Source organism: Aythya ferina (genome assembly GCF_964211825.1).
Source record: "Aythya ferina genome assembly, chromosome: 1".
Lineage (NCBI taxonomy): Eukaryota > Metazoa > Chordata > Aves > Anseriformes > Anatidae > Aythya > Aythya ferina.
In genome coordinates, this window is record NC_140296.1 from 75062300 (window position 1) to 75089530 (window position 27231).

Below are 27231 nucleotides of genomic sequence, written 5' to 3' on the forward strand. Positions count from 1 at the left end.
AGTGTCAAATGCTTTGCACAAGTCCAGGCAGATGATGTCAGCTGCACTTCCCCTATCCACCAATGCTGTAATCCCGTTGTAGAAGGCTACCAGATTTATCAGGCACAGTCTGCCCTTAGTGAAGCCATGTTGACTTCACTGATGAAGGGATAAGAAATAAAATTTTGTTTTTTTTTTTACACCTACTTTTTACACAAGCTCACACTAGTGGTGGTCACATTAAGTGCCTTATCCGTCTTCTAACCCTTTGTTTTCCTTGTACAATATAGACTAATATTGCAACATGTTCTCAATGTTCTGAATTTCCATTACTTTCTCAACACATCTTTTGTAGGAAAAAAATTCTCTTTGAACTTTTTTTTTCTACGACAGAGTCCACTGAGACTCATAATTTCTAATGCCATTTAATTTTTAATGATCTCTCACTAGATTTGGTACAGAGATTATTCATAACTGTGGGATCAATTAATTAATTAGAAATGGAATAGACCGCAAAGAAATACAGTGTTTTAAATTAATACAAAAGTTTAAATCATTTGGAATTTTTTAAATAGAACAGGCTGAGTCTTCATAAAAGAGTTATGTCCACTTATCTTACTCCAACGTTCTCTTCTTTTTAATGGAAGGATACAAATGGTATTTGTTTTTAACTGCACCACTAAAGAGATCTTTTATTTTACAGAAAAAGTATATGCAAAACAACCAAAGTATTGGAAAGAAAGGCCTTAACCCTCCACATCTTGAAGCACATAAATAATTAATTCATGTGCTTTTAATGACATGAATATATTGAAAGTATGTTTACATGTTTGCATGAGAATGTCTGAAGTTTGAGCTCTAGAGCCATTTTTATTCAGTAGCATAAAATTTATTGTCATGAAACAAAATTTCCTCAAGATAGCATTGAAAACTGATAGTTGGTATATTTTAAGTATACATACATGGCAATAGAAAGGTTTTTAAAACTTGTTTCTTAAAGGATGCTCATTAAAAACAAAGAAGAATATTCTAATATTTATAAATTCCAAAAGCATGTTTTAAAGTAATTTAAGTTCTTTAATTCAAACTGGAACAAAAAACATCATTTATCAAAAACACTTTTGTTTTCTTACTTTTTTTCAGATCAAGCTGGTGAACTGTATAGCTAAATTTACCAAGTTTCAAAGCACTGTCATCAATGAAACTCTGCTTTTGCAGCACATTCTAAAGGTTCCTTTAAAAGGGATTCCCTTTGTAAAAATCTGAACCATAGCAAAATAGTAAATAATTAATTCTAAGAGAATTTGAAATAATTTGTTATCCAAATTATGTTCATATAAAGGTGGGAAATAATGATGATAAAAACACTTTTCTTTTTGTGTGTGTGTGTGTGTAGGTAATAGTCTAAATAAAATATATGAAAAGGAAAACAATGTTTGGAACACTGTGGACTGAAATATCTAAAATATTCAAACACAAATTGTTTCTCAGGTTACATATGTACAGCTCCATCTGGTTTGGACACAAGTTTCAATTGTGTATTTTAAAGCAGAATTTGGCATATATTAAAATTAAAAAAAAAACACCTTAATTTAGTAAAAGACAAAAACTGTAGTATTCAACTGCAGATCATATTCTGATTACCTGACAGATTTAATTAATAATTCATATGACTATGTGTCATATGTATTAATAGTGTTGTAAGTTCATATAAAACTTCATGTATCAAAAGACAGTAAGGCTTAGGCTGAATTTGCAGTATGTATCTTGTTTGAAATTTCTGTTGTCACCATTATGCTTATTAAATCCCTAGTTAATTAAAGAGTGAAAAAAAAAAAAAAGCCAACATTTAAGAAATTCCCAGATGGACAACTTCTACTTCCCTTCAGTTATACTAAAGAAGCCATCATGTGCATTTTTATCTGATTTTAGAACTGCCTCCTTATAGAAGGCTGTCTGAGGCTGATATATCACTACGGCTAAGTTCTGGATTTGGTCTTCTAGAGCTATGTCGTATTTTTGGCTTGGATTATTATAGCAGTTTTGAAGTATGTCTCCTGATAGTCCTCAGTGGGTATGTGATGTGTTTCACTGAACAGTTTTTGGGTGTACTAGATTGTTTTAGTGGGAAGTTAACTGGAAGTTCTCTGCAGGTACATATTAAATGATCTCCAACCTTGTTTGCATGTGGGGTGGGTATTTTAATTTTTTTATATTGTTTTGTTTTTTGTTTTCATGATTTTATCTCTTAAAATTACAATCATATTGTGACCTTTCTGAAATAGAAACATGAACTAGGAGCATTGGGAAAGCTGTCCCTCTAGATATTGGGCTCCTCACATGTGCAGATGACTAAACTGGGAGGAGCTGTTGACTCCATCAAGGGCAGAGAAATCATGACAAATTAGAGGTCCTGGCAATATAATATACAATACACAAAAATATAAATACACAACAATATAAAGTTTAACAAAAGCAAGGGATGGATTTTGTACCTGGGATGGGGTAACCCTGGCTATACAGACAGAGGGACAAAAGGCTAGCAGGGCAAGCAGCCCTGTAGAAAGGGATCGGGGGGTTCTGGTTGGTGGCAAGTTGAACGTGAGCCAGCAGTGTGCCCTGGAAGCCAAATAGGCCAACTATTGCCTGGGATGCAACACACACAACAGCACTGCTAGCCAGTCAAGGGCAGGGATTATCCCACCCTGCTGGTACACCTTTACTTAGAGTACTGTGTGCAGTTTTGGGTTCCACGGTATAAAAAGGACATAAAACTATTAAAGAGCTTCCAAAGGAGGGTAACAAAGATGGTGAAGAGGACAAGACATATGAGGAGCAGCTGAGGTCCATTGGTTTGTTCAGCCCAGAGCAGAGGAGGCTGAGGGGAGGCCTCATAGCAGCCTGCAGCTCCCTCATGAGGCAGGCACTGAGCTCTGCTCTCTGGGGTCAGCGACAGGACCCGAGGGAACAGCATGGAGCTGGGACAGGGGAGGGTCAGGCTGGTTGTTAGGAAAAGGTTCTGCACCCAGAGGGTGGTCAGGCACTGGGACAGGCTCCCCAAGAGCCTTGGTCACAGCACCAAGCCTGCTAGAGTTCAAGAAGCATTTGGTCAACACTCTCAGACAGATGGTCTCATTTTTGGGTGCTCCTGTGTGGAGCTATGAGTTGGATGCAATGACCCTTTTGGGTCCCTTTCAACTTAGGATATTTTTATGATTCTATATATAACGTTTGTCACTACCAACATTGACATTACATTTCCTTCCCCGTCCTTCAGATATGACACCAAATGTGTGACCAAATATGTCCTGTCTTTATATCAATTCTCAATACCTTTTGCTCTTTTGCTTTCAGAATTATAGAACATCTTACACCAACACCTCCAACCAACTGAAATGTATGCAATAAGCACCTTTGTCATCCTGTTTCACAAAAAGAGATGCCACACAGCATTACAGGAGCATAACTTGATCTTATATGCTCTGGACATACAGTTAAAGAAGCAAGAATAATTTTCTATGAAAGCAACATTAACCTGCGGTTTCAAGATGGAGCAAGAGAGAACTACAAAAACAGTGTAACAAAACTTTGCTACGTGTTTTTAACTCACCTCTCACTTTCTCCAAAATCCTGGGCTATTGCTTCCCAATATTTGCTCTCAGGTAAGCATTAATATATTCTAAATACATAACTACTGGACTCTGTTGTAGATTTACAGCCTTACTACTCAGAATCTGCAGAGTTCTGCAGCATTTAGAATATACCATACAAGGCCTACACACACAAAAACCTAACATATCCACACAGCAGTCATCTGCATGAATATGGTCAAGTATATTGGGGGTAACTTTTTCAAGTGAAGTTGATACACATACACAGAATGACGAGAGGATGTGCAAGAGAAAAAAAAAAAAAAAAAAAAAAAAGATGGTTAACACTGTTCATAGTATGCTACATTCACTGCAACATATTTCACCAATTCCCAGACAGCAAAAATACTATTTGGGCTCCGGATGAGAATTTAAAGCATGAAAGGCTGAGGAATCTTAGCTAATTGTTCCATATATATTTGTGTACACATTTCTTCTCAACAACCCTACTGAGAAATCAGTAATCACAGTCTATCCCACTTAAAGCTGTTTCTTAAAAATTAGTATCTAATACATTTTTCTGCAGTAATGAAACTCCTAAACTTCAGAATTTATGTTTCATCAGGATAGACAAGAAGTGAAAAAAAATATTTTAAGAAGAATGGCAATTTGGTTTGAAATATAAGTGAACACATCACTTTAACTGACTACCAATTTATCTTTCAGATATTCTCCCTACAGATTTCTATTTCAAAATCAAGTCTGGAAAGTTATATATGAGTGAGAATCTACACATCTCTACTACTTGAGAAAGATTGCTCAAACTGATCTGTTTTAAATCAGAAAAAAAAAAAAGAAAAGAAAGAAATACAATCTCAAAGATTTAGAATGCAAGAGGAAAGAGATGGCTTAGAAAAATATATACCCTCTTTACAAAGAAGTATCTTTAATGTTCAGATATTTAAAAGGTAAATCAGCTGCAGAAGTATGAAAAGCAAACTGATCTATCTTTAAATAACTGTTTCTGAACTTTGAGTAGTGAAGTTATGCTTGCAGATTTATGCAGAGAGAGAAAAATCATTAAAGTTTCCTATTACTACACAGTATCATGCAGTAAATCAGAGCAATCTGCATTACAAACTTTATATACACTGAAAGGGAATAATAACACTTTCCAACAACCTCTAGCTTAAACAATATAAACATCGGGGAAAAAAAAAAGAGGTTGCTGACTTTTCAAATGTTTGTATTAAATCTTAACCTAAACATTTATCATAGTCAATCAATCAATAAATAAAAACCGAAACGTAGCCTGGACAGTATACCCCTAACTTTTCAGTTCATTTATTCCCTCCCCTCCTTACCTTCTCTGGAGCTGCAGGAGGGTGAAATCTCTTTGCACAAACTAGAAATCCATCAGGCTGTGGTTTGCCACTCTTCACCTCAGGGTCATCTCCCAACACAATATGATGAAAAAGACCGAAGAAGTCTTTGTGTCTGGCTGTTTTCATCTGAAATGTCACTTCAGCTGAGCTAGTGGCAACAGCTATGGGTATGTTGTGCTTGTGTAAATGCCGGATCAGCTTATCAACCCCTGCAAGACAAATACATTATATGTATATATGCATATCCATAGGTATTCGTATTAATATTTTTTCTTAATTACAACACATTTGGCAATACTTCAACAATGTTGTCATACTGAATATAATATTTTACTTTGATCATTTAAGTGTCAAAGAGAATTCTTGTTATGTATGAAATGTTCTTGCTCCATGCAAAGATCATAGAATATTCCTCAAGGTATATATTTATTCTGTTATCACAATGTTTTTCTCAAAATACGCCAAAGATTACTTGAATATCATTGTATACCCTTCCCAATCTCGTTCAGTAAGGTCCTCAACATTATTATGTTCATTATTTCAAATTCTCTGTAAGTGGAAGAAAAACACAGGAAAACAGTTCCTTTTCACACATACACCTGGAGTTATGCTCCTAGAAAACAAACAAAAATACATAGATAGATAGATGGATCAAGGTCAAAAAATATGCTCTTCTCACTGACTGGTACAGTCTTTAATTTCTGAAGCAGGTAACCAACTGGCTTAAACCAGCCCCTAAGAGTGCTCAGTTTCTCTTTAGCAATTACTAGAGAAAGTAACTGGGCAGAATAGAGGAGTTGTCAATCACAGTTGTTAATACCAGAGCTTTATCTATTGATGCTGTGAACCCAGAGTAATGAACACCTTGAACATAATAGGTAGAAACTTCAATCTGATCCAATCTTCTAGTGAAGGTTAATGTAGGGAAAAGTGGAAACATGGCAGCCTATGTAAGAAGAAAACATGCTTCATTATTCAGTGCAAGTTTTGAGTTTCTTGTGCAAAGGTTTCAATGTTTCTTCACAGCAGCATTCTGAATGCAGGTTACCTCTCTTCAGATAACTAATTTTCTTCAGTCCCACAGCTTCAGCTCATCTGTCAGTACATGTTTACTCTACACTTCTATTGGAGGTAGCCAGCTACAGAAAAGCACTGTTGCTGAAAGGTCATTTCTTCAGCGTCATTTCTTTCTCTTATATTCCCTCAGCTCTTCTCATGATTCCAGTGTGTAAATATGTCTGTGTGCATGTTTACTTTCTCTTTTTGACTGTCCTAGCTAAAAGGGAGCTAGAATGCAGCTGTCCTTAACACCTTCAGACAGCAAAGATATATATTACTCGGAAAATGCACTTCAAAAATGTCTTTAAAATGATTTCTTGAATATGTGCAAACAGCAAAATAGATTAGAAAAAATTAAATATACAATAGGAAAATCAGCTGTGCAGAAAAAAAATAAATTGCATATGGAAGAATAGCTTGCATAACTTAGCAAGATGAAGACAGCAGCAGTAGAAAAATATTTTCATTCAGTGTTTATTATTTATTTTGAAAAACTATACATCAACAAAATCCATTTTTTGTTTGAGTCAATTACCACCAATATAGCTCTAGACAGTTACCACCACATTGAATTACTAATATGATTACTGTGTTAATTCCTAATAATTCTTTATTAGGAAGATAATATCTTTTTTAGTATCTTCCTTTTGCCTTTTTTTCTCAAAAAAAAAACCAACAACCACAGGTGGGGAACTGATTGAAAGATACAGAAGCAGCTTCCACTGGCACATACTTTGTTGCTAAATTCACCTACAGCTACAAAGCACTTTCAAATGAAGACTTCAGTTACATCAAAAACAACAAATCAAAAACGCAATGTCTCTGAAGAAGTACAATGGAAGTTCTTGTGAACTCACTAACTTCTAACTTACTTACTACCATGTAAGGTATCAAGATCCATCCACCACAGAAGGACCCACCTGCTACGCTTCTTCAGACCATCCTCTACCCCTCCCGCTGAAAGTTCAGCTACATGGAGCAATTCATTTTTTTTCTTCTAGTCTTAAAGCAGTCATTGATTAAAAACAATAACAACAACAAAAAAGAAAGAACAAAAGAAATAAAGTTCCCCATTTTTCCAGCGTGAGGATATAGTCTTGATGTACTACATAAATAGTGACAAACCTAGAGAGCACAGCATAATTTCCTTCAAGAAATCATAACAAGATCAGGAATATATATGTTACTTTGTTATACTTTATTTCCAAATGTACTCTTTTCATCTTAAATCATCAAAAAGGTAAATGATGTTTCTTTCCTCTATCCCTAATAAGATCGAAAACAGACACAGAAGCTTACTACATTTCATACGCCATAGTTACGCACTGATGGCTACTGGAAAGAAATTAGGTAAAAAGAATTCTAAGCTAAATTTAGGTAAGGAAGCAAAAAAGGAGGATCAACTTTAAACATCAGCATGTTTAAAAACAGATTAATCACAAATGTCAATGAAGTTAGCAACTCTGAGGGAGAAAAAAAATACAATAAAACCTAAACCAAGAGAAAGGAGTGATTTCTCCTGAGACCACAAACACATTTTGGGAAAAAAAAAAAAAAAAAAGAGATCAATACTTTTTTTCTGAAAGGTGCACCATATAGAATGTATACATTATTTTATTTTATTTTTGAAGGAAATATTATTCCTCCACTAGTCTCCTAATGTGCTCTTCATTCTCTTTAGAGTCTGCTGAAACCACAGTAACAACTAACACATTGGATCAACTGAGAAACTTAAATTAAGACTTACCCTGAACAACAACAAAATCCTTGGGCTAACTCACATTTTCCTTCTCAGTGACCAATACAAACATGAAGTGTAAAAGTTCAGGAAACCAAAAAATGCTATGCTAAAATGATTTGTCTAAAATAGTTCCTTTCTAATTATTTATGTGCTGTTACAACATTGTATTCTACATGATTTTCCCCTCCCAACCCCGAGGTTGGAAGGGAGCTCTGGAGATCATCCGGTCCAGCCCCCTTGCTCAAGCTGAGTCACCTAAAGCTGGCTGACCAGGACCACACCAGGCAGCTTTTGAAGATCTCCAGGGAGGAAGACTCCAAAACCTCTCTCTGGGCAACCTCAACCTGCACAGCAAAGTGTTTCCTGATGTTCAGATAGAAACTGTTTGTGCCCACTGCCTCTTGTCCTGCCACTGGGCACCACTGAGCCCAGCCTGGCTCTGTCATCTCAGCATCCTCCCTTCAGGTATTCATACTCATTGATGAGATCCCCCCGAGCCTCCTATTCTCCAGACTGATCAGTCCCAGCTCTCTCAGCCTATCCTCAAAGGAGCTATGCACCACTCCCTTGTTCAACCTGGTAGCCCTACATTGGTCTGTTTCCAGTATGTCTCTTGTACTGGGAGCCCCAGAACTGGACACAGCACTCCAGGTGTGGCCTTATCGAGCTGAGTAGAGGGGGAGGATCACCTTTTTTGACCTATTGGCAACACTTGGCCTAATGCAGCCAAGAATACTGTTAGCCTTCTTAGTAGCAAGTGCACATTGCTGACTCATGTTCAATTTGCCCTTTTCTGTCACCCTGCTTTCCAGCTGGGTGGCCACAGGTGCTTGGGGTTGTTCCTGCCCAGGTGTAGGACTCTACATTTCTCCTTGTTGAACTTCATGAGATTCTTGTCAACCCACCTCTCGAGCTTGTTGGGGTCCCTCTGGATGGCAGCATGGCCCTCTGGTGCCATCCCTCCAGCCAGGCCCTCCAATTCATATCATCTGAGGGTGCACTCTACCCCATCATCCAGATTGTTAATGAAGGTGTTAAAACAGGACTGGACCCTGTACTGACCCCTGGGGTATACTACTTGTTGCTGGCCTCTAACTAGACTTTGCACCACTCACCACTACCCTCCAGGCTTGGCTACCCAGTCAGCCTTTTCAATCCACCTCATTGTCTGCTCATCCAGCCCATACTTCAACAGCATCTCTACGAGGACCTTATGGAGGACAGTATCAAAGGCCTTACACGAAGCCCAGGAAGACAATATGCACTGCTCTCTCACTTTCAGTTATCTCCTCTTTTTAGTTATCACATTTTATACTAAAATGGCATTATTCATTATGAAGTAAAAATTAATAATACATTTGTAATACCTGTAACCTAACTCAATTTGATGGAAAACAAAGTAAACTTTGATTTTCCTTTTAGTTTTATAAAAATGTGACCTGTTTCATACAAGATATTTCAGAATGGTAAATGACATACACATTTTTGCTAGACTTTATTCAGCATACTTCCAAATTGCCCTATCATCCCTTTTCCTCTGTTTGCCTACCACTGCACAGGACACTGTTCTTAACATGCATCACTACTGGAGTTTCAGAGTGAAATCTATTTCCTGCAGAATGCCTCCAGACAAATATGGAGATAATATAAAGCTGTTCTATTTTTTTTTCCTTGTACAGATTTCCAACCAAACTTCTGTCTTATAAAACATTTTATATATATATATTTTTCTCTTTTCCTGAAGTGAAGTTTGTATGAACGTGTTATAGTAGACTATAAGAATGTTTTGAGATAGAAAGGAAAATAATGTTCATCACAAACAGGGCAAATATATGAGATGGGGAAAATGATTATTTATTCCACTTCAGTGAACCATAATTTGTTTCCTCAGTTCAACAGTTGAATGTTTTCCATTGTTCATATTTCTGCCTGCAGTCTATTCACTTGAAACCATAACTACACCATCAGGCAGACAATTGCACACTAAGCTCTGCCAGTATCTTAACCTGAAAATTCCCTGTTTGATGATCTTCTTGGTATGGTCAAAATCCTACAGTCTTGTGGCTTCAGGAATACAGCTGGCTTGCGTACAGCAAGCAGAGTGCAAGAACAGTACCACATAAATACTAGGCCTGTAGGGACAATCCCAAAGTCTTTCCTAAGCGTCTATTACAATCCTAAAAAGATGAACATTAACTATGTATGAGAAAACCCCTAAAAAATTAATGGAAGTCCCCGGGGCCTTCTCTTGAACAAAACCATGGGCTGTATACAGGATCACAGGAAGCTAGTATAATAAAATTCACAAGCTATCTCTTAAGCTTCAAAATTAGATCTCAAATAAGCAAACAGTGGCATTTTCAGGGGCAAATCCGTTCATGAAATCACCATGTACCACACCTCCTGTTCATCTTCCTTGCATGCCTCCTATGTACTAATTACATCTAAACACTATTTAACAATATTTTACCTATTATGCAACCCCCTGCTGTAATTTTGGAGCTTGTCTATGCTATGTAGTCCATGCTAATATAACTATTTTTGCAAAGTCTTTTAACTGAGATGCAGCGTATTCTGCAGAAGAAACAAGGCTACAGAGTTGTATTGTTTAGACAACACTGTCTTGATCAACACTGTCTTGATCACTGAAATTTTTGTTGGAAAAGGTATACTGGTCACCATGCACTTTCTTCACATAGTTTGCCAATAAATTATGAGCCCAAATACAACTTTACTCTCTTTTTTGCGGACTTTCAGCACTCCCTCTAAGATGATCTTTGATACACCTATCACAGTGTTGCTCCTTATTCTCTGTTCCAGAGACAGAGTTAGCTTTCTACTCACACTAACAGCATGAGAGCAGAGGACACCTGACCTCAGGGTCATCAAAACTAAGGCAGTTCAGAGACCCAAATTCAAGTCTGCAACATATTACACAAAACAAGTAGTCCGTGAGGTTTCAGTAAGTATTTGAAATAAAAGATTTACTGCTGAGAACATGGATAAAGGAAACCAAAGTGCACCATGCATTGTGTAAATTAGCTATGTACATGCATTATGCATGTCTTGTATGATTTATGTCCAGTTGTGCACAAATGGAAATCTTAAGGATAAATATAGCAACTGCATTAAAAGACTGCTCCTCTTTTTCAAAATCATTTGCAGTTACTACACTGAACATAATATCAGACCCAACTTTAAGCTCTTCAAGATTTCATCACTCTTTTTAATCAAAGAAAAGCTAACATTGTCACTCAGGGCTTTGTCAAGTTGATTGGATTTCTAGCCAATTCAATGATAATCCTTTAAGATCATAAAAGCAATTCTACAGTAAAAACCTCAGCAGCATCAAAACACAAAAAACACCCAAAGAGGAAAAATATCTTACTGAGAACAATAAAAAGCTGTCTGTTCATCTAAGGAAAAAAAAAATTTAAATCAGTTTGTATGTAGTCTGTTGTGTTACAACAGCTCCAAGCCCATCACCACAGCACTATTCATTATCTGCACGTTCTCAATCCTCAAGTGAATTTAGCATTGCTGCTGTTATGATGATAAAGTGATGGAGGTGGGGCTATCCACCACTTGGTGTAATTGCCATGAATCTCATGAGACTGTGGAAATATATCTCTCATATCCACCTGTTTCTTTTCTGTTCTGAGATATCATTTTAAAAATGCTATTTGTAATAGTACATTATTCTTTCACTGAGCTACAAAACTGGAGATGGAAACTAATAACCTACACCCCAAATTGGAAGGTAGTTGGCTATTAATAAAGAATTCTATCTTCTCATCTTATTGCTCTCTAAAGAGTGCCAAAGACTCTTCTGTTGGCATAGAGTCTCCCTGTTCACCAAGCCAGTTAATCTTGCCATAGTCTGGACATCCTGACACATATATAGCCATGGAAAAAAATATAAGTTCTAAATTTTACATAATTCAACACCTCCAGCAACTGTATTGATAACTTCCTGGTGAAAGCATTTTTGGGTTGCAATTCTTCAGGACTTACTGCAATGGAGAAGTGTTTGAAACCAGCCAAACAGACCGGATCGTTCCCAGTTTGCAGCTAATTGATGGATCTCCATGGATTACAGGCTCCCTGAGACCAGCATGGCCTTACCAGAGTTTCCTACCATTAAAACAATAATAGTAAGGAAAAGAAAAAACAGACTTCCTACTATGTTGTATACCTGTTAAGGGCACAAACATTAATCAAGGAAACAACAGCTAAGCAAACTAGACTGCTGGTTGAATGGAACTGCTCAAGAAAAAAAGACGTAAGGCTTTAAAATAAGTTGTCACTGGAACTTGTATTTCTTTCCTTCTCTTTTTGTAATTTCTGACTGGCTTGATGTGGTACTAAAACTTAGCTATGAAATTACTTCCTCATGCTTGCAAAAGACAGCCAACCATAAGTGAATATGAAAATGGTTTCCATATCACATTCTGCACTGGCCGAACAGGAATTGCAAACAAGAAATCCCAGCTAGCAGGAAGATGATCCAGTGGTGGAAAACTTCTGAAAGGAGCACACAATCCTTAAGCATCTGTACCTTGTAATGGTGATGAGCCAAAAAGTGCAGACTGCTATGAAATAACGGCATTAATTTCATACCTGTGACATGATTGTAGTAGCTATTGGCAGCTGAGTTACCTTGAGTTAGATTTTTCTGGCTGTGTGTATATTCTGGGTTTGTGCTAAGCCCCAGTACACCTATACATGACATGTATAGGCAAATGTACATATGCATGGTTTTCTTCTGTTCCACTTGTCATTCCTTCTGATGATCTACTTCCCGGCAATGCAGTACAACGTTTGCAGAAACAAAAAGTCTGCTATGTTACTCTTGCAGATAACAATGTCTGCACTCTGACAGAAATATTTAGAAAAGCAGCACAAGCAGCAGCCCTGTCATTTTGTCAGCACTGTCTTGAATTAATTCCTTGCCACACTAAATCAAAACTAGCTTACCCTAGGATTCTTTCAGAACTAAAAATAACAATGAAAAACTCACAAATACTGGAAAAGTCCCTATTAGAAATGGATACATCCTCTTCATAGATTAACTTTGTACTTGACCATAGCTTGATGTATTGAAGCTTGCCAGTCAAGTTCAGCCATACTGAAATCTTCCAGCTTGCACTTTCATCCACTAATGTCTCTTAAAACCATTATAGAGTGGCATGGCTTTGATACACACTGTCAGGCAAAACTACCATACCATCCCTAACCATGGCTGACATATCTGTCACTTACTGGATTTGAAAATTAAAAAAAGAGTTGTACTACTGGCACAAACGTGTGCATAGCACATTCTATGTCCAGAAACAAGTGCTGCTTTCCTTGAGTTACTTTTTCAAATACTTTTTGTCACCATTTAGCACTGTTCTCCATCAATCCAAATTTAAATCTTATTTCTTGGAAAAGCTGTAGAAATGGATTGAAAATAGAACCTCACCTACCTATTAACTGCCAAAAAATAGTCATGTCAGTCATCTTACACCATTATTAAATATCATGACAATTAACTTTCACTTTGGGGTATTTACCTACAACAACATGAAATACAAGTTTAGTCAGAGAACTCTGTAAGCACAAGATGTCACCACAGCCTTACATCTTATACAACAGCTGCATTAAGTTCATTCTTAATTAAAGAACATTAAGAGACTATAAACCTCCGAAGATTATATAAATATCCTCACAAGAGACATGAGAAAGGTATTAGATTAAAAAAATCTGGTTATCAGATTGAAGCACAGGTTAGTCCTTAAATAAAACAAATACCAAGTAGCTAGTGCCATTTCTTTTTAGATTACTGACATTAACCTGTCTTTCTCAAAATTCATGGCAATTCAGCTTGTATCTCATATAATGCTACCAAGTACAAATGTTATTAATTCACTGACCAAGGCTGCCTTTGCTCCCCATAGTGGCCAGTAAGCATAAAGTATTTAAGTTCACATCAATTCTGCTTCAGAAAATTGCCTGAAGAGAGTTATCACATATATTTAGTTAAACTGAAAGGATAACCAGTTGAACAATTCTGGTTATGATAAAAACGTTCATATGCTTGTCCCAGTAAGAATTGTGTTTGTTTTGCCTATAATAGTCTAGCTTCAGTGAGCACAGAATTCACTTTTTGAAGTCAGGAACAGTGCAAAACTTAATGTTTCCTCTGGTTAATCTGTTCCATCATCTCTCTGCATCTCTTTTCAAGCCAGCTCACCCACTTTATCATAATCCTCAGCAGACATGGAATATCTACTGAACGGCATCTACTATTTGTGCTGCTCCATTACCATGACTCTTCTTTGAGCCTCCTAACATTTCCATCACCAACCTGTCCATCTGGCATTTTCTAAGCCCAGAATAAAGTGTTTTGTTTGTCTTACAAACAATATATGTGCAAAGTTAGTCCCAGAAGTTTGACATGAAAAATGAAAACCAAATCCCTCCATCTTTCTTACTTTCGTATAGATTTTAACTAGGCTTACAGTGTTAGGTGGATCTATGAGAGAGAAAGATGCAATTTCAAAAATCCTGCATATAAAAGGGATCAGCAAGATATATACATAAATTGGCTGCCCAAGAGGCTAAAGTGCTTAAAGCTACCAAATTACACCTTTTGTTCTTGATTCTTTTATTTCTTTTATTTGTTCCTAACATAACACATATTTTTAACATTCAGCCTCTTAATGCATTATAAAACTAGGTATAAAAAGGCAGCTAAAAATTAAAACATTACCATTAATGTGCTGTGACAAACAAGCATGCATTCTAAGAGAAAAAAATCTAAAAATTGGACTTATTTTACTGACACACAGTTATCTCACTTTAAAGTATATACAGATATATTTTATTTCTCTCTCTTTCCCATTCTTTTCCCCTATAAATTTTTGACATTTGCTCCAGAATGTTTAACATTGTACAAAAAGCCAACAGCAATTCCAGTTTCTAGTATTCCTTCTCTTATATGACTGAAGATTTTTCTCTAAGCATCCCACACATAAATGTAATAGAATATAGAAGTATGAATCTTATCTGTGGTGTGAATTCATCCTCTTGCCTATATTGAGGCACCTGGTTTAAGCCACTCATTTTGGCTTCCTGCACAACCACTGGTAAAAGACAAGTATCTTCAGGAAGTGGTTAAACTTACCTGACTTAGGATAACCAGAGAAACCCTCCCTCTCCACTGAAGCACAGGTGGCTCAGATGCCATGCTTAAGTTTCAATGTTCAAATTAGGAGAGATGAATCTCACCTGAAAAAACCCATGGACACATACATTTGCCTGTACACCAAGAAGTATGTTTGTGCTTAAAGTTGGCTTATGCACACAGCCAGAGAAAACTAGATTGAGTTGCACAGCTGCCAACAACTTTTCTAAAGAATATCTAGTTTACAAAACAGAATTTGTGTATATTTACATAATCTTTTTTTCTTCTTTTCTTTAAAACACAAAGAAAACTGCTGTTCAAGTAAACAGGAAAAAATACTCAGTACCCTTTAACAGGAAGGTAGATTAAAAATCTCTGCCTTGGTTAGCATTGACATAATTCCACAAGCAGTTTATAAATACTGAAAAGAAACGTACCTGGCATCAATTCAGCAGTAGGGAATATCTTCTCCTGCTTCATTTTACTTTCATGTAATAACTCTTCTTTGGTTATTGGCAGATCTAGAACATCTCGAATAATCTGTGCCCCTTCTAGTGCTTTTTTACCCATGACCAATGATTTCACATCCCAGGTATACTTCTTTCCAAACCGCCCACAGATCTCTTCAAATACCATTGTATAGAGACGCTCAGTATCTGCCAAAAAATAATGATAAGAAAAAAGATTTCAAACACATGCAGCCACCTTACAAAGAGGAAGGCATAAATGGTCACACAGCAATCTGCCAGAAACAAGAGGGCATATCCAAATGGACAAAATTGCCTCCCTTTACTCAACAAGGAGAAGGCAGACTTCAAAGATCACCTTAGAGGTACCTGGGTTTTTCAAGCTGTCACATCTGCATTCAGAAAAGGTTTCTGAGGGTCACAACAAAGAACTACCTGGACCTGTTCTTCTATCAACTTTCTTTCCCACTGGCACTCTACTATACAGGTCAGCAGGCAGTGTCTTAATTAAAATACTCTTTATTCTTTGTATAACAAGAAAAGAAGGGAAGGAAATTTGGTACTCAGAGATGTCATTACATATTCCATGTAAATTGAAAAGAAATTAATTAACTATTTAAGAGTGTCTATGAACGGAAGCTTCAGAGTGCCTTCAAAAGACACTACAGTCATTATTACAGCGTTGCTGGCACTTCTGCATTTACATGTGATTACTAAAGCAGAACACCCCCACTTGTATTTCCAGAGGGGTTCTGGCAAGAGTAAACTTCAGGCTGAGTTTTGCCAGTGAAACTATCAGTTTCACTGTGAAAGGTGCTTTCAGTTTCTGAACTCATTTGTTTTTAAAAAATGTCAGCAAACAATCCTTTCTGTCTTCCCTCGAAACAAATCATTGAAAAAGAAGGTCAATAACATTTAATTTAAAACCAAATGGAGGAAGAAAAGTCCTTTCAACACTTGGTTTCACTTGAGCAAAGATCCTGAACAGTGGCTTTTCTACCAGTCTGTTTATCTTTTTGAGTGGTCTCCTTTGATACAAAGCAACTGTTGTTAACCATCCTTTAATTTCCTTCTCATGCATTTCTTTGCTTTCTGTATCTCTAAAGGTATGCTTATTATTATTATCACTTAAACAACGAAAGACAAAAGAAAAGAAAGGAACTGCACTTATGAGATTTGTTTAGAGAGATCAGGGACTTCACTTGTCTTCATGTCCTTTGCCATGTAAAAATATCAAAATAGGGAAAATAAAATAGTGAAATTATTCATGAGCACGTTGACTTACTTTCTGAATACATAACAAGTAGGCAACAGAACTTGAATCGTAAGCTTTAACATCACTACTATGAAAAGGACAGAGCGAAGAAAGAAAAGCAGAGCACATGACTACAATACACCCAAAGATCTTCCCCTGCAGTCTGACAAAATGCACACTGCTTAACCACAGTAATCTGCTTCTCCTGAGATCAGCAGATGGTTCCGATCTGAAATGAAATGGGAAACATCATCACACGTATCATCGTGTGAGCACACAAAGTGCAGAAGACACGCTCTACCACCTGCCAGAACACTCCCTCCATTTCCCCTTCAGGAGGGATGCTGAGCCAAAGGAGCAGCAAGAGAACTAACACACCTGCCTGGGATGCTTAACAGGGCAGCGAACATTTCACAAAAGCCTCTTTGCTTAAAAATGAGAGAAAAATAACAATAGGACCTATACAAGTGTATGCAAATGCTTCTCAAACAGCTACATCTACTGAAAAAATGTCAGGAGTAACCTGAGAGTCATGAAACACACATGAAATGTACCACTGCATCATTCTGAATCAGAAGAGACACAAGCGACTTGGCTTTGAAAACTGCTAAGCCAGCTAGCACCAGGAAGAAAAAAACAACCAACTGCTTGCTTGACACTGCCAGGTGGTACTCTCAGCAAGCTGAGACGGTTAGTTAAGAATATAATACTTAAAAATTCACGGTTCTCTCTTTCCTTTTTTCTGATGCATTGATTTTCCTTCACCAGGTTAAGGACATAAAACTCTGACCCTAAACTGTAAATTGAAACTGAAAATTCTATTATCCTATTAAACATTATATATCAAACTACGCAGAAATAAAACAAAACAAGGAAATGAAAAAAAAAATTGTAGAACATGAACATTTTCCTATACATTTGTACAATTATTACATTAACCTATTTGAAAGTGAATGACTCAACTGTATAGCTAATTAATTTAATAGCCTCCTGCATTTTAAATACCAGATACCAGACTTGTGAACTGAATTCTTTTTCTTCAAAAAAAAAAAAAAGGCTTAACACTGTCCAGATTGCTGACCTAAAAATAATGGTATGCAGTTTGCAGACTGAAGAGCACTCATGACCAGCTTTGAGTCAAATATATTAAAATAATTAATTCTTATCCTAATTGTATTGTGTTAGAATGTAGTTCTCTCAACTCTGATCAAAGTGTTATATAAAAATAAGCAAAATATGGCCAACACACAAATAATCAGTGAATATATTTAATTTAAATGTGAGCTAGTCTCACTTATTGCTCATGTGCTTAAAGCAACATAAATGCTCAAACAAGCAAATTCTCAGAAAGACTTCCTTTTCTTTCCTTTCCTTATTTTACTTGCTCAAACAGACATGTTCTACTACAGCACATGAATAAAAACTGAAATCTGGAAACTACATCCACACTAACACACACGCTGCTTAATCACCAATCAGAATCTGAGGAAACCACTTCTGGAAAAGACACACTTCCTGCATACATTTAACAGATAATGACAAACAATCTTTTTGATTGAGGAAAGCAATATCTCTACATCCACCCTATAAATAGACAGCAGTAACTAAACACAATTCAAGACTTCCCATTCCCATTCAAATAGAGGAACATCAAAAAACTGGTTAACAAAATGTGAAGCAACACTACAGAGGACAGGCAGGTCCTTTAGGGATCCTTGGCAGAATGAAGACTGGCCACAGGGTTGTGGTTATAATTGGAGTTTTATTATTACGTAAAACTAAACTAACAATCAGCATAGCTTATTATCTATAATTTCTATCTCTTAGCTTAGCATACAGTTACACTGAATTTCCAGGTTCTCATTTACATGGGGTTTTCAGCCACCTGGATGGCCCCTCTACAGATCAGGTCAAATTCTTATCAACCAGCGCATGACAATCACAAGCAAGACTCGGAGCTTTCATGAAAGATCACAAGTCACTAATTCAGTCCCAAGAGGCAGAAGACAATGGTGGAGGCCACTGGGACCACAGGTTTTGCTGCCTTCCAGCAGTTCTGGACTAAGTCCCACCCAGTGCTTGTAGCTGTTTGTATTTACAGCCAGTGCTCTCTGTGCTGTCAGATTTCCCTGTTCCAGGATGGGTCTCACTGCATACTGGTGATCCAACAGCTGGGTATTAATAACATTGATGGGCTTCACCACCCTCTCAGTGGGTGTCCCCCATGCTCTCTTGGTGACCCAGCACCTGGGTCTTGATATCACTAATGCCCTTAGCACCCTGACGGTGGGTGTCCTCACAGCCTGGGGCCAGAGAGGGGGAAAGGGAATGAGGCAGGGGTGGGTATACATTAACAGACTGCTTACATATTGTGGATATTTGCCTTATTGCTGGTTATGCTAACCATCCTGCCAGGGGTCAGCAGCCGGGGGTACCAGTCACACAAACACAAGATAAGCTAGTTTCTTCCCCCATTGTAACATAAAATAATCTATAAGACGTCTGATTAATCAGAGTCTAAGTACAGAAAGCAATCATAATTTCAAATTACTGCAAATCTGCAATACAGTTAGAAATCTAATGCACACAGATAGATACAAAACATCGATAAAATAAAACAACCAAGAGGAATTAGAAATTCAGTTAAAGTGCCTACTAGTAAGTATCTTAGACACCTTAGTATGTCCAAGCCATCCACTGATACTAAAAAAGGAACATTGGCAAGACTCGCACCTGACTAAAAGAGCAACTGGAGGCTTAGCCAGATGCCTACAGCATCCCAAATGGTAGTAAACATACACATTTAAGCAAGTGAATCTGGCCCCAACTGCTAGCTCCCATCAGGAATATTTGTTGAGAAAACAGCAGGACACATGTGGCAGTGGTCTGTTCCGACAGAAGGTAGAAAAATTGAGACTTCTTAGGCCCTGCAACTTGCAGTAAATGTATAACCTCAGCTTTATTCCCTTCTGCTTTTCAAAATACTTTTCATCTTTCCATTTCTCATCCCTTGGTGTACCTTTTACAGGACATCATCAGCATGACTTACTGTCCATCCACTTGCTACATTTCACTGGGAACGAGTGACATTCATTCCCTAGCCACATATCATCTTGTAGTCATTTTTATAGCAATCTTTCCTATACAGAAAGCACAGGCAGCCCCACTGGTGCTGTTTACAGTGTGTAAGAGCCAATCACAATAAATACAAATAAGGTGACAAGAATGACAGAGGCACTGGATTGCTCAACTTGTGATCCAGCATAAAAATATGCTGGCGCACATTCAGAAAAGCCTACAGGTCAGTTGGCAGCAGACCACAGTGCAAAACTTGAGTGTATGATCTGTTCACATCACTGAGGGTCAGAATTAGAAGTGCAGATCTACCAAGGTTAGAGGTATAGCAGTCATCAATCAATTCAGTACATAAACCGCAGCTTTATCAACTGCTTACCTACACAAGAAGATGGCTTAAAACAGAAGATAACAACTTCGTGTCACAGTTTAGCACTGGCAGGTAGCTGAGCACCACACAGCCACTCACTCCCCTGGTGGGACAGGGGAAAGGACCGGACAAGTGTGAGAACTCCTGGGTTGAGATAAGGACAGCTTACAAGTTAAAGCAAAAGCCACGCATGCAAACAAGGCAAGACAAGGAATTTATTTGCTACTTCCCACCGGCAGGCAGGGGTTCAGCCACTCCCAGAAAAGCATGGCTCAGCACGTGCAATGGTTTCTTGGGAAGGCAAACGCCATCACTCTCATCATCCCCTCCTTCCTCTTCCTTTACCACAGCTTTTATTGCTGAGCATGTTGCCATATGGTATGGGACATCTCTTTGGCCAGTCTGGGCCAGCTGTCCTGGCTGTGTTCCCCCCCAGCTCCTGGTGCACCCCAGCCTCCTCGCTGGAAGGACAGCACAAGAAGCTGAAAAGGCCTTGGCTCTGTGTAAGCACTGCTCTGCAACAAACAAAACACCGGTGTGTTATCAAAACTATTTTAATGACAAATCCAAAACACAGAATCATATGAGCCCCTACAAAGAAAATTAATTCTATCCCAGCCAAAACCATGACACTTCATGAATGAATAAGGAACTTGATTTTTTTATATGCCTTCTGAATTTATGCAAATAATTTTATTATAAATCTAGAACAGTCTCTAATTTACGAAGGAGATGTGGCTATTGTGCATAAAAGTTCATCTTAGCCATCGGTTCTGAGTTCTTCTTTGAGTAACCAAGCCCATCTTCGCACTGAATTTTCCTAATGAAATATGCCTATGATTAATGCTTACACAGTCTAAACAGAGTTTTAGTTATATGAACTTGATACTTTCTAGTAAGTCAAAATCTGATTCTGGACATATAAACTGTACAAGATTTTTATTTTGATGGGGATAGAGAGATGATTATGTAAAAGGAAATTTTTCATTTCAGCAAAAGGTTTATTAGGTCCATAGTTGTAAAGCAGATCTTTACTATGTAGGAGAGAACCATCTTCAGTATTCAGTTTAGGCAAATTCAAACACAGTCAGTCATTTTATCATGATTTTGGCCGAGGAATAAGAAAATCTCCTGAGATTTTGTCACCATGAATACTGAATGAACACACAGATTACTAGGATTTTGTATTCCTAGCAGTCTTTCACAATATTCCTTTCAACCCCACAGGATACGTATGCAACAATGTAAGAAGCTATACAAATTACTGAAATACTTGGTTGTGGTACAAGAGAGAAATATAATTATACACCAGAATATAAGTTTTTACTGTGCTTTTTACAACTCAGTGACATTTAGCATGGTGCAAAGTTTTAACTTGCAAACAAATCCATGCAATTGTTGAAATGTGGAAAAACAGCATTCAAAAGAGCATTAGATGTTTCTTCTACTCATGGAGTTATAGGAATAATACATGTTTACATTTTCTCTCATTTCTGAATTTAAACATAACACAGTCTTTGGTGTGTTTCTTCTCCTGCTATACCAGTGGAAGTGGGAAAGAACATAAGATTTAAACACAGTAATGGCAAGAACAGAATAGTGACAGATTTCCCAAAAGAAAGACCAATTCTGTCAAGTCTTGTCAATTATCACATGCAGAACTTATACAACAGCCCTCCAAGTTTCATGCCCCCTACTCTGACATCTACAGATCCATAAACTCACAATCACACTCTCCTTCTCTCTCCAGCCTATGAAAGGTGCAGCTGATCAGCTCACTGGCCAGTTGTGTCAAGTCTGTCAGACCCAGGAACATAACAAATGCTTCAGCACTGCACAAAAGCCAGGAAGGGGTGTTTCTGGGTAAGGCTCTGTGCTCCAAAGAGATTCATCATCAGGTCCACTGCTCTGCAGCACCTCTCCCCACAGGCAGCACATGCTCTTTGCATGTTTGATCACAGAGGTGAACCAGTTCTTGAAAAGTCCATGTAACTGAGGATGCACGTATTTCCAAATGGTATGTCAAAAAATTTAGGAGATGCTACTACCACATTAAAATTTATCACAGATCCTGGTGCATTCGATAAGCAAGCAAGAAAAAAAAAAAAAAAAAAAAAAAAAAAAAAAAAAGAAGGCTGGAAAACCAATGGCCTTTGAACAGCAAACTTGGAATGGAATAAGGAATATTTTCTTAAACCAAAAAAATAATTTAAGATATTATTATCCACAAAAAGTTTATCGATTATAGCTCCATCTCGAAAAATTGAGAAAGAAAGACTTATTATGTCAGATTGCTAAAATATAGAAATTCAACAGCATTATAAAAGCCAGTCACTGAAGGAGCAATAGTCTATTCCACTGAATAAAGCACGGTGCATAACTTATTCCCCATTCTTTTTCTATCTTTTACCATGTCTTTCAGTAGGAATCTGAGCCTTTCCCCTTAAGACTTCAGCAGTCAAACAAGAAAGACAAAAATAGCATTAACTATGCAAAAAAAACACTCATCAAACTATACAACTGACACTAGAACAGATCTGAAGCTGCAGAACTGAGCTTAAACCACCCAGAGCCACTGAATAATTAGATGAAAGCTCCTGAGTTAGCAAAACAATCACGAAGAGGGAAAGGGAGAATTTTAAGATTTTTTTTTTTTCTTTTTAAATAAATAACCTTTAGTAGACTTCTATCCTGCAATTTGTGGCAAGAGGTCAGTCTTGCAGTTCCCTCCCAACACCCTTCCATTCACCCTTGCATTACTGTGAAAGCTACTTTAAAAATGCAAGAACTACAGCTATTCCTGACGCCTAAAAGGAGAAAAAACAAAAGTTTAACAGCTGACCTCAAAATCACTTACAGCAGCTTAGCAAGAGCAGGGAAGAGGAAGGCAGGCAACAGAAATTACTTTTTGCACAATAGCCTAACTGTTACAGCACTGTCCAGAAAATGAGATTCAGCCTTTCAATCTTATCCTTAGGATCTAAGCCTACTTCCCTAACATCCCATGAGATTTTTTTGTTATATATGATACACACAGTCACGCACAAAACCGATGGGGGGAGGAGGCGTTTTAAAGGCATCAGCTGCCTTTAAAGCAGTAAAACAGGTAAATGATAGTCAGTGAATCCAAATCAGCCTGGAGCCTGTTGACTTAAGGGCTCATCAAAGGGATGTGGGTTGAATCCCCTTAGCAAAGAGGGCCTCCTGTGGACATGAGGAACAGAAATGCTCTATACTTTGCTGCATTCCTTCCAAATGAGCTTGCCTATGAAGAAAAATGAAGTTACATTTACCAGCTTACAGGGACACCCATTTCAGTCGCTGTCACTGAAGGAAACAAACACGGCTTCTCCGCTTGCCCAGCCAACCAATTTGAGCTGTGCCTCCATTTCATGGCAGGGGGTGTTGGTGTCCCCAGCCTGCAGGCTGAACCCAAACAGCCTGACCCAGCAAACCAGTCAAAGGAAACCCTACTGCAGTATTTGTGTCCAATACATTTGGGCTGATCTACTTTCATAAACAGTACTAAGTTCATCTTATTGTTACCTGGAACTTAAGGAAGGTAAAACCTATATTAAAATAACTAGCAAGCACCAAATAAAGGCTGATTCAAAATCAGAAGCTAGCTATTCAGTAAACCACTTTACATGACTGATAAACCATAACTTCTGAAAGATAAAGAAAAAATAGTGACTATAATTGCTGAAAATTAAAATTACTGCTCCAATTTGAGTAATGATTTGCAAATCATTATATTTTTGATTAGCACTTAGAAAAAAAAAATCAGTGAAATGATCCATTATTCATTTAAGTAAGAAACAGGCAGAAGTCTGCTTTGGAGCTTTAATTTTTGCAAATCTTTCTTATTTATGTTGTACTGAATATTAATGTAAGTACACTCCAGGATATACGAATATGCTACACAGCGATTACTTCACTAAGTCCAGAGAAACACACCGCCACTGGCTAACTCACTCAAAGCACTGTCAGTAGGCTTGCTCTTCTCTGATATGAGACATTCTACCACAAATTCAAGTTATTGCTAACAGGCTTAAAAGGAAAGTAAGTTTAGTGTCCAAAAAATAATGGCTGCATAGAAATGTTCCCAAACAAGGATCACATATTTGCCCCTCTGGGCTTTTACTGCTGGGAGAATTCTTCCATGGTAGCTACAGAGGAAGCCAATTTCTAATTTTGTATGCAAGGAAACATTTTACTTCTGTGGGGCGGGGAAGAAGCTGCTGAACAAATTCAAAATGCTCTTATCTCGCATTAATAAAGCAGATATCTTAACGCTATCTTGTATTCACATATGCACCTTACTCTTCTTAATGCCACAGGGAACTGAAAGAAACAGATCAAGAATAAGCCATGCAAATACTTTTCTGATGCAGAGCTGTAAAAAAAACAGTCCACCAGCAATACAGCGAAGCACATGAGAAAGTAAGACAAGTCGGTACTTCAGTTCTGGTAAATGAGGGAACCTCATCTGAAAGAGACGGCAATATATACGACTTAATTAAAAACTTTCCAAACTACACTTACTAAACATCAATTATGTGACAACACCAAATTAATTTAAAAGGAGAAAAGCTATTGATTCATCGAAACTGACTGATTCACTCTCAGGCATTCATGCAGGCCCTTAACCATTGGAAAGAAAAGAACACCTATGCATGCAGCAGTTGACAAAGTACCTACACCGGCCTGCTTGCCATGGTGAATACCTGTGGCTGGCAATGACTTAGCTTTTCAATATGTGTATGAGAAGGCTGACCTGGGTAAGAGTTACACTGCCATTTGAGTGACTAAATGGGGCAACAGTGTTGTGCAAGGGCTATTTCATCCAGAAGAGCAACTACCAGCAGCTCCTGGAAGCATGGCTTACACCATACTTACAGGGAACTCGGCCGCTCGCCACAGGGGTCTCTCTTCTTCTCGATATATTGCTGACATGCAGCAACAGCTCATTGACTTGAGGAAAGCAAAACAGGGTTTAAAAAGCTGTTCTGAAATGAGATGCTCCAAGGCACTGAGATAAAATTACCACACAAGGTAGATGAAAGCAAAAGGGTCACTATGTTACTGAAGTCAGCAGAAAAATAACCAAATCTATCTACTTAATTAAGATGTACTTCCTTCAGGAAAAGTTACAACGTAACCTTCCCCGAACAAACAACCCAGAAATGGTCTGTTTATCCTGCAACCTAAAAGCACACAACAATGGAAAAAGAAAAGTCTTCAAGACAGGGGAAAAGAATCAGAAAATGTTATCCCTCCCTACAAGACAAAAAAAAAAAAAAAAAAAGACCAAAATAAAAATTATCTTCAGCACACCACGGTTGTCTTCAAATATTGATTTCCTTATTATCAAAAAGCTTTTGCTTGCCCAGGAGACTACGTATATATGAAGACTCAGGCGAGCTGGGAATTCAACTTGTTTGACTTCCAGTGTTACATCTCTCTAAATCACTCTCTGGAATACAGCCCCAAAACCCAATTTCCTAAATAGTGGAAACATTTCAAAAGACAGAGTGACTTTAATAGAACAGAAAAATATTTTTCCAGTGTGGCCTTGAACAATGTTCTAACCTTAATTGCAGCAATGTGTCAAAAATATACTGCCACAAGGGATGTGTAAAGGACTACAGATTAATAAAGCTAATCTCTTCCTTCCACTCATGACTGTCTAAAAAATTTGAAGTAAATCTACTGATAGAGTAATATCTCTGTGGAGGTAACATTTAAGAGGAAAAAAACAAACATCATCAATGTGCCTGATTTTCCAAGAGAGAGGCCGTTTGATCTTGGCTGGCTGCCTACTGTCTGGAGGAAAGTTTCACAAATAGTGCATGACCTGATCGCAGGATCTCTTTAATACCTGTATGCTAAGAACTCCTAACCCCAACTAGAAGCAGTAACACAAAAACATTTGGACCTTTGAGATTCATGTGGGAGGTGTGACAGAGCAAAATGAAAATTATTGTTTATGAGCTGTAACCACTGTTTGAAAACTGCAGATGAAACCTCAAAATCACGGTACAGGTACCAGTGTAAGGTTCTCCCCACACCACCTAAGTGTGGACATTTACCCAGGCAAGCCACCGTGGCCCTCTGAAGTCGTATGACCACAACCATCATCTCCCATGTCAGAGGCTGAGAGACTGGGGTCTTTCTCACAAAGCACTGACAGACCCCATGTGGTGACAGCACGAGTTTTCCCCCTTTCCCTTCCCTAGACTGCAGAGGAGTCAGGAGGTGGGCCCTAGCAGACTGTCCTACGTCAGCGGGCAACCCAGGGCAGGACCACACAAAGTTTAACAGTGGCCTGTGTCAATGGATGGCATGGATCAGCTCTTCTTGCTTCCTAACACCACAGACAGAAGCAGAGGACTACTTGGCCAGTAAGGCTTTTAACAACTACACCCCAGTGAAAGCGAGGTACCTAAATGCCGCAATGTTCCTGAGTTTTGTGATCTCAAACACTGTCAGCTCCCCAGCCCGTGCCGAGGACACCCCACATGACAAGAGGAACCCTTCCCACTCTCAAGAAACAAAGCCTTTCTGCCACTCAGCTGCAGTACGACTGCATCAGTACCAGGCCTCTCTATGACTATTCCCCACTAAATTGCCACCTGTAGAGTTCAGTATGCAATAACAGTTCTTTAATAGGATTCCCTTAGTTTCCTTCATGAATGTTCACACCATAACTCTCAGGACAGCCCATGCCATGCTGATGAAGAGCTGCAGTTTTCTTCCCGATACATATTTGAAATTTTCCTGAAAATCTTCGGACTCTCTGTATGAATGAAATCTAGGTAGTAATACTAGTATACACTAACAGTAACAATAGTGAGTATGTTAGCCCCTACTAGCTGGAAGACCTTGTAAGCATACTCTCAGTCAGAGGTTGGTTTTGAAAACTTCCAGTAGGTTATGTGATCTGCACAAGACCTCTACCTCCCATCATACAAAGTCCACTTAAAATTGCAGATGCAGACTGATCAGGAAGACTGAACAAGAAAAGCAAATACGAGGCATCCACTGCAGTTCCTGTAAGACACGGAGACGTTTCAAAATTATATATTCAATGCAAATTACCTGTAAAATGGATTAAAACTAGCTCAGTTTGAAACCACCCC

General features: G+C 38.0%; 1 protein-coding gene across 3 annotated transcripts in view; it reads right to left on the reverse strand.

Annotated features, from left to right (window-relative positions):
* Window positions 1-27231, reverse strand: part of PUDP (pseudouridine 5'-phosphatase) — a 79770-nt gene that overhangs the window by 36521 nt on the left and 16018 nt on the right. For 2 of the 3 annotated variants that reach the window (XM_084505928.1, XM_084505929.1), the window contains 2 exons: window positions 15360-15578; window positions 4934-5163 (listed from right to left, as the gene is read on the reverse strand). In XM_084505928.1, coding sequence (XP_084362054.1) covers window positions 4934-5163; window positions 15360-15578 — 449 coding nt within the window. Of the gene's footprint in view, window positions 1-4933; window positions 5164-15359; window positions 15579-20098; window positions 20600-27231 lie in introns of those variants that run through there. The other variant, XM_084505930.1, reaches the window with a different exon arrangement.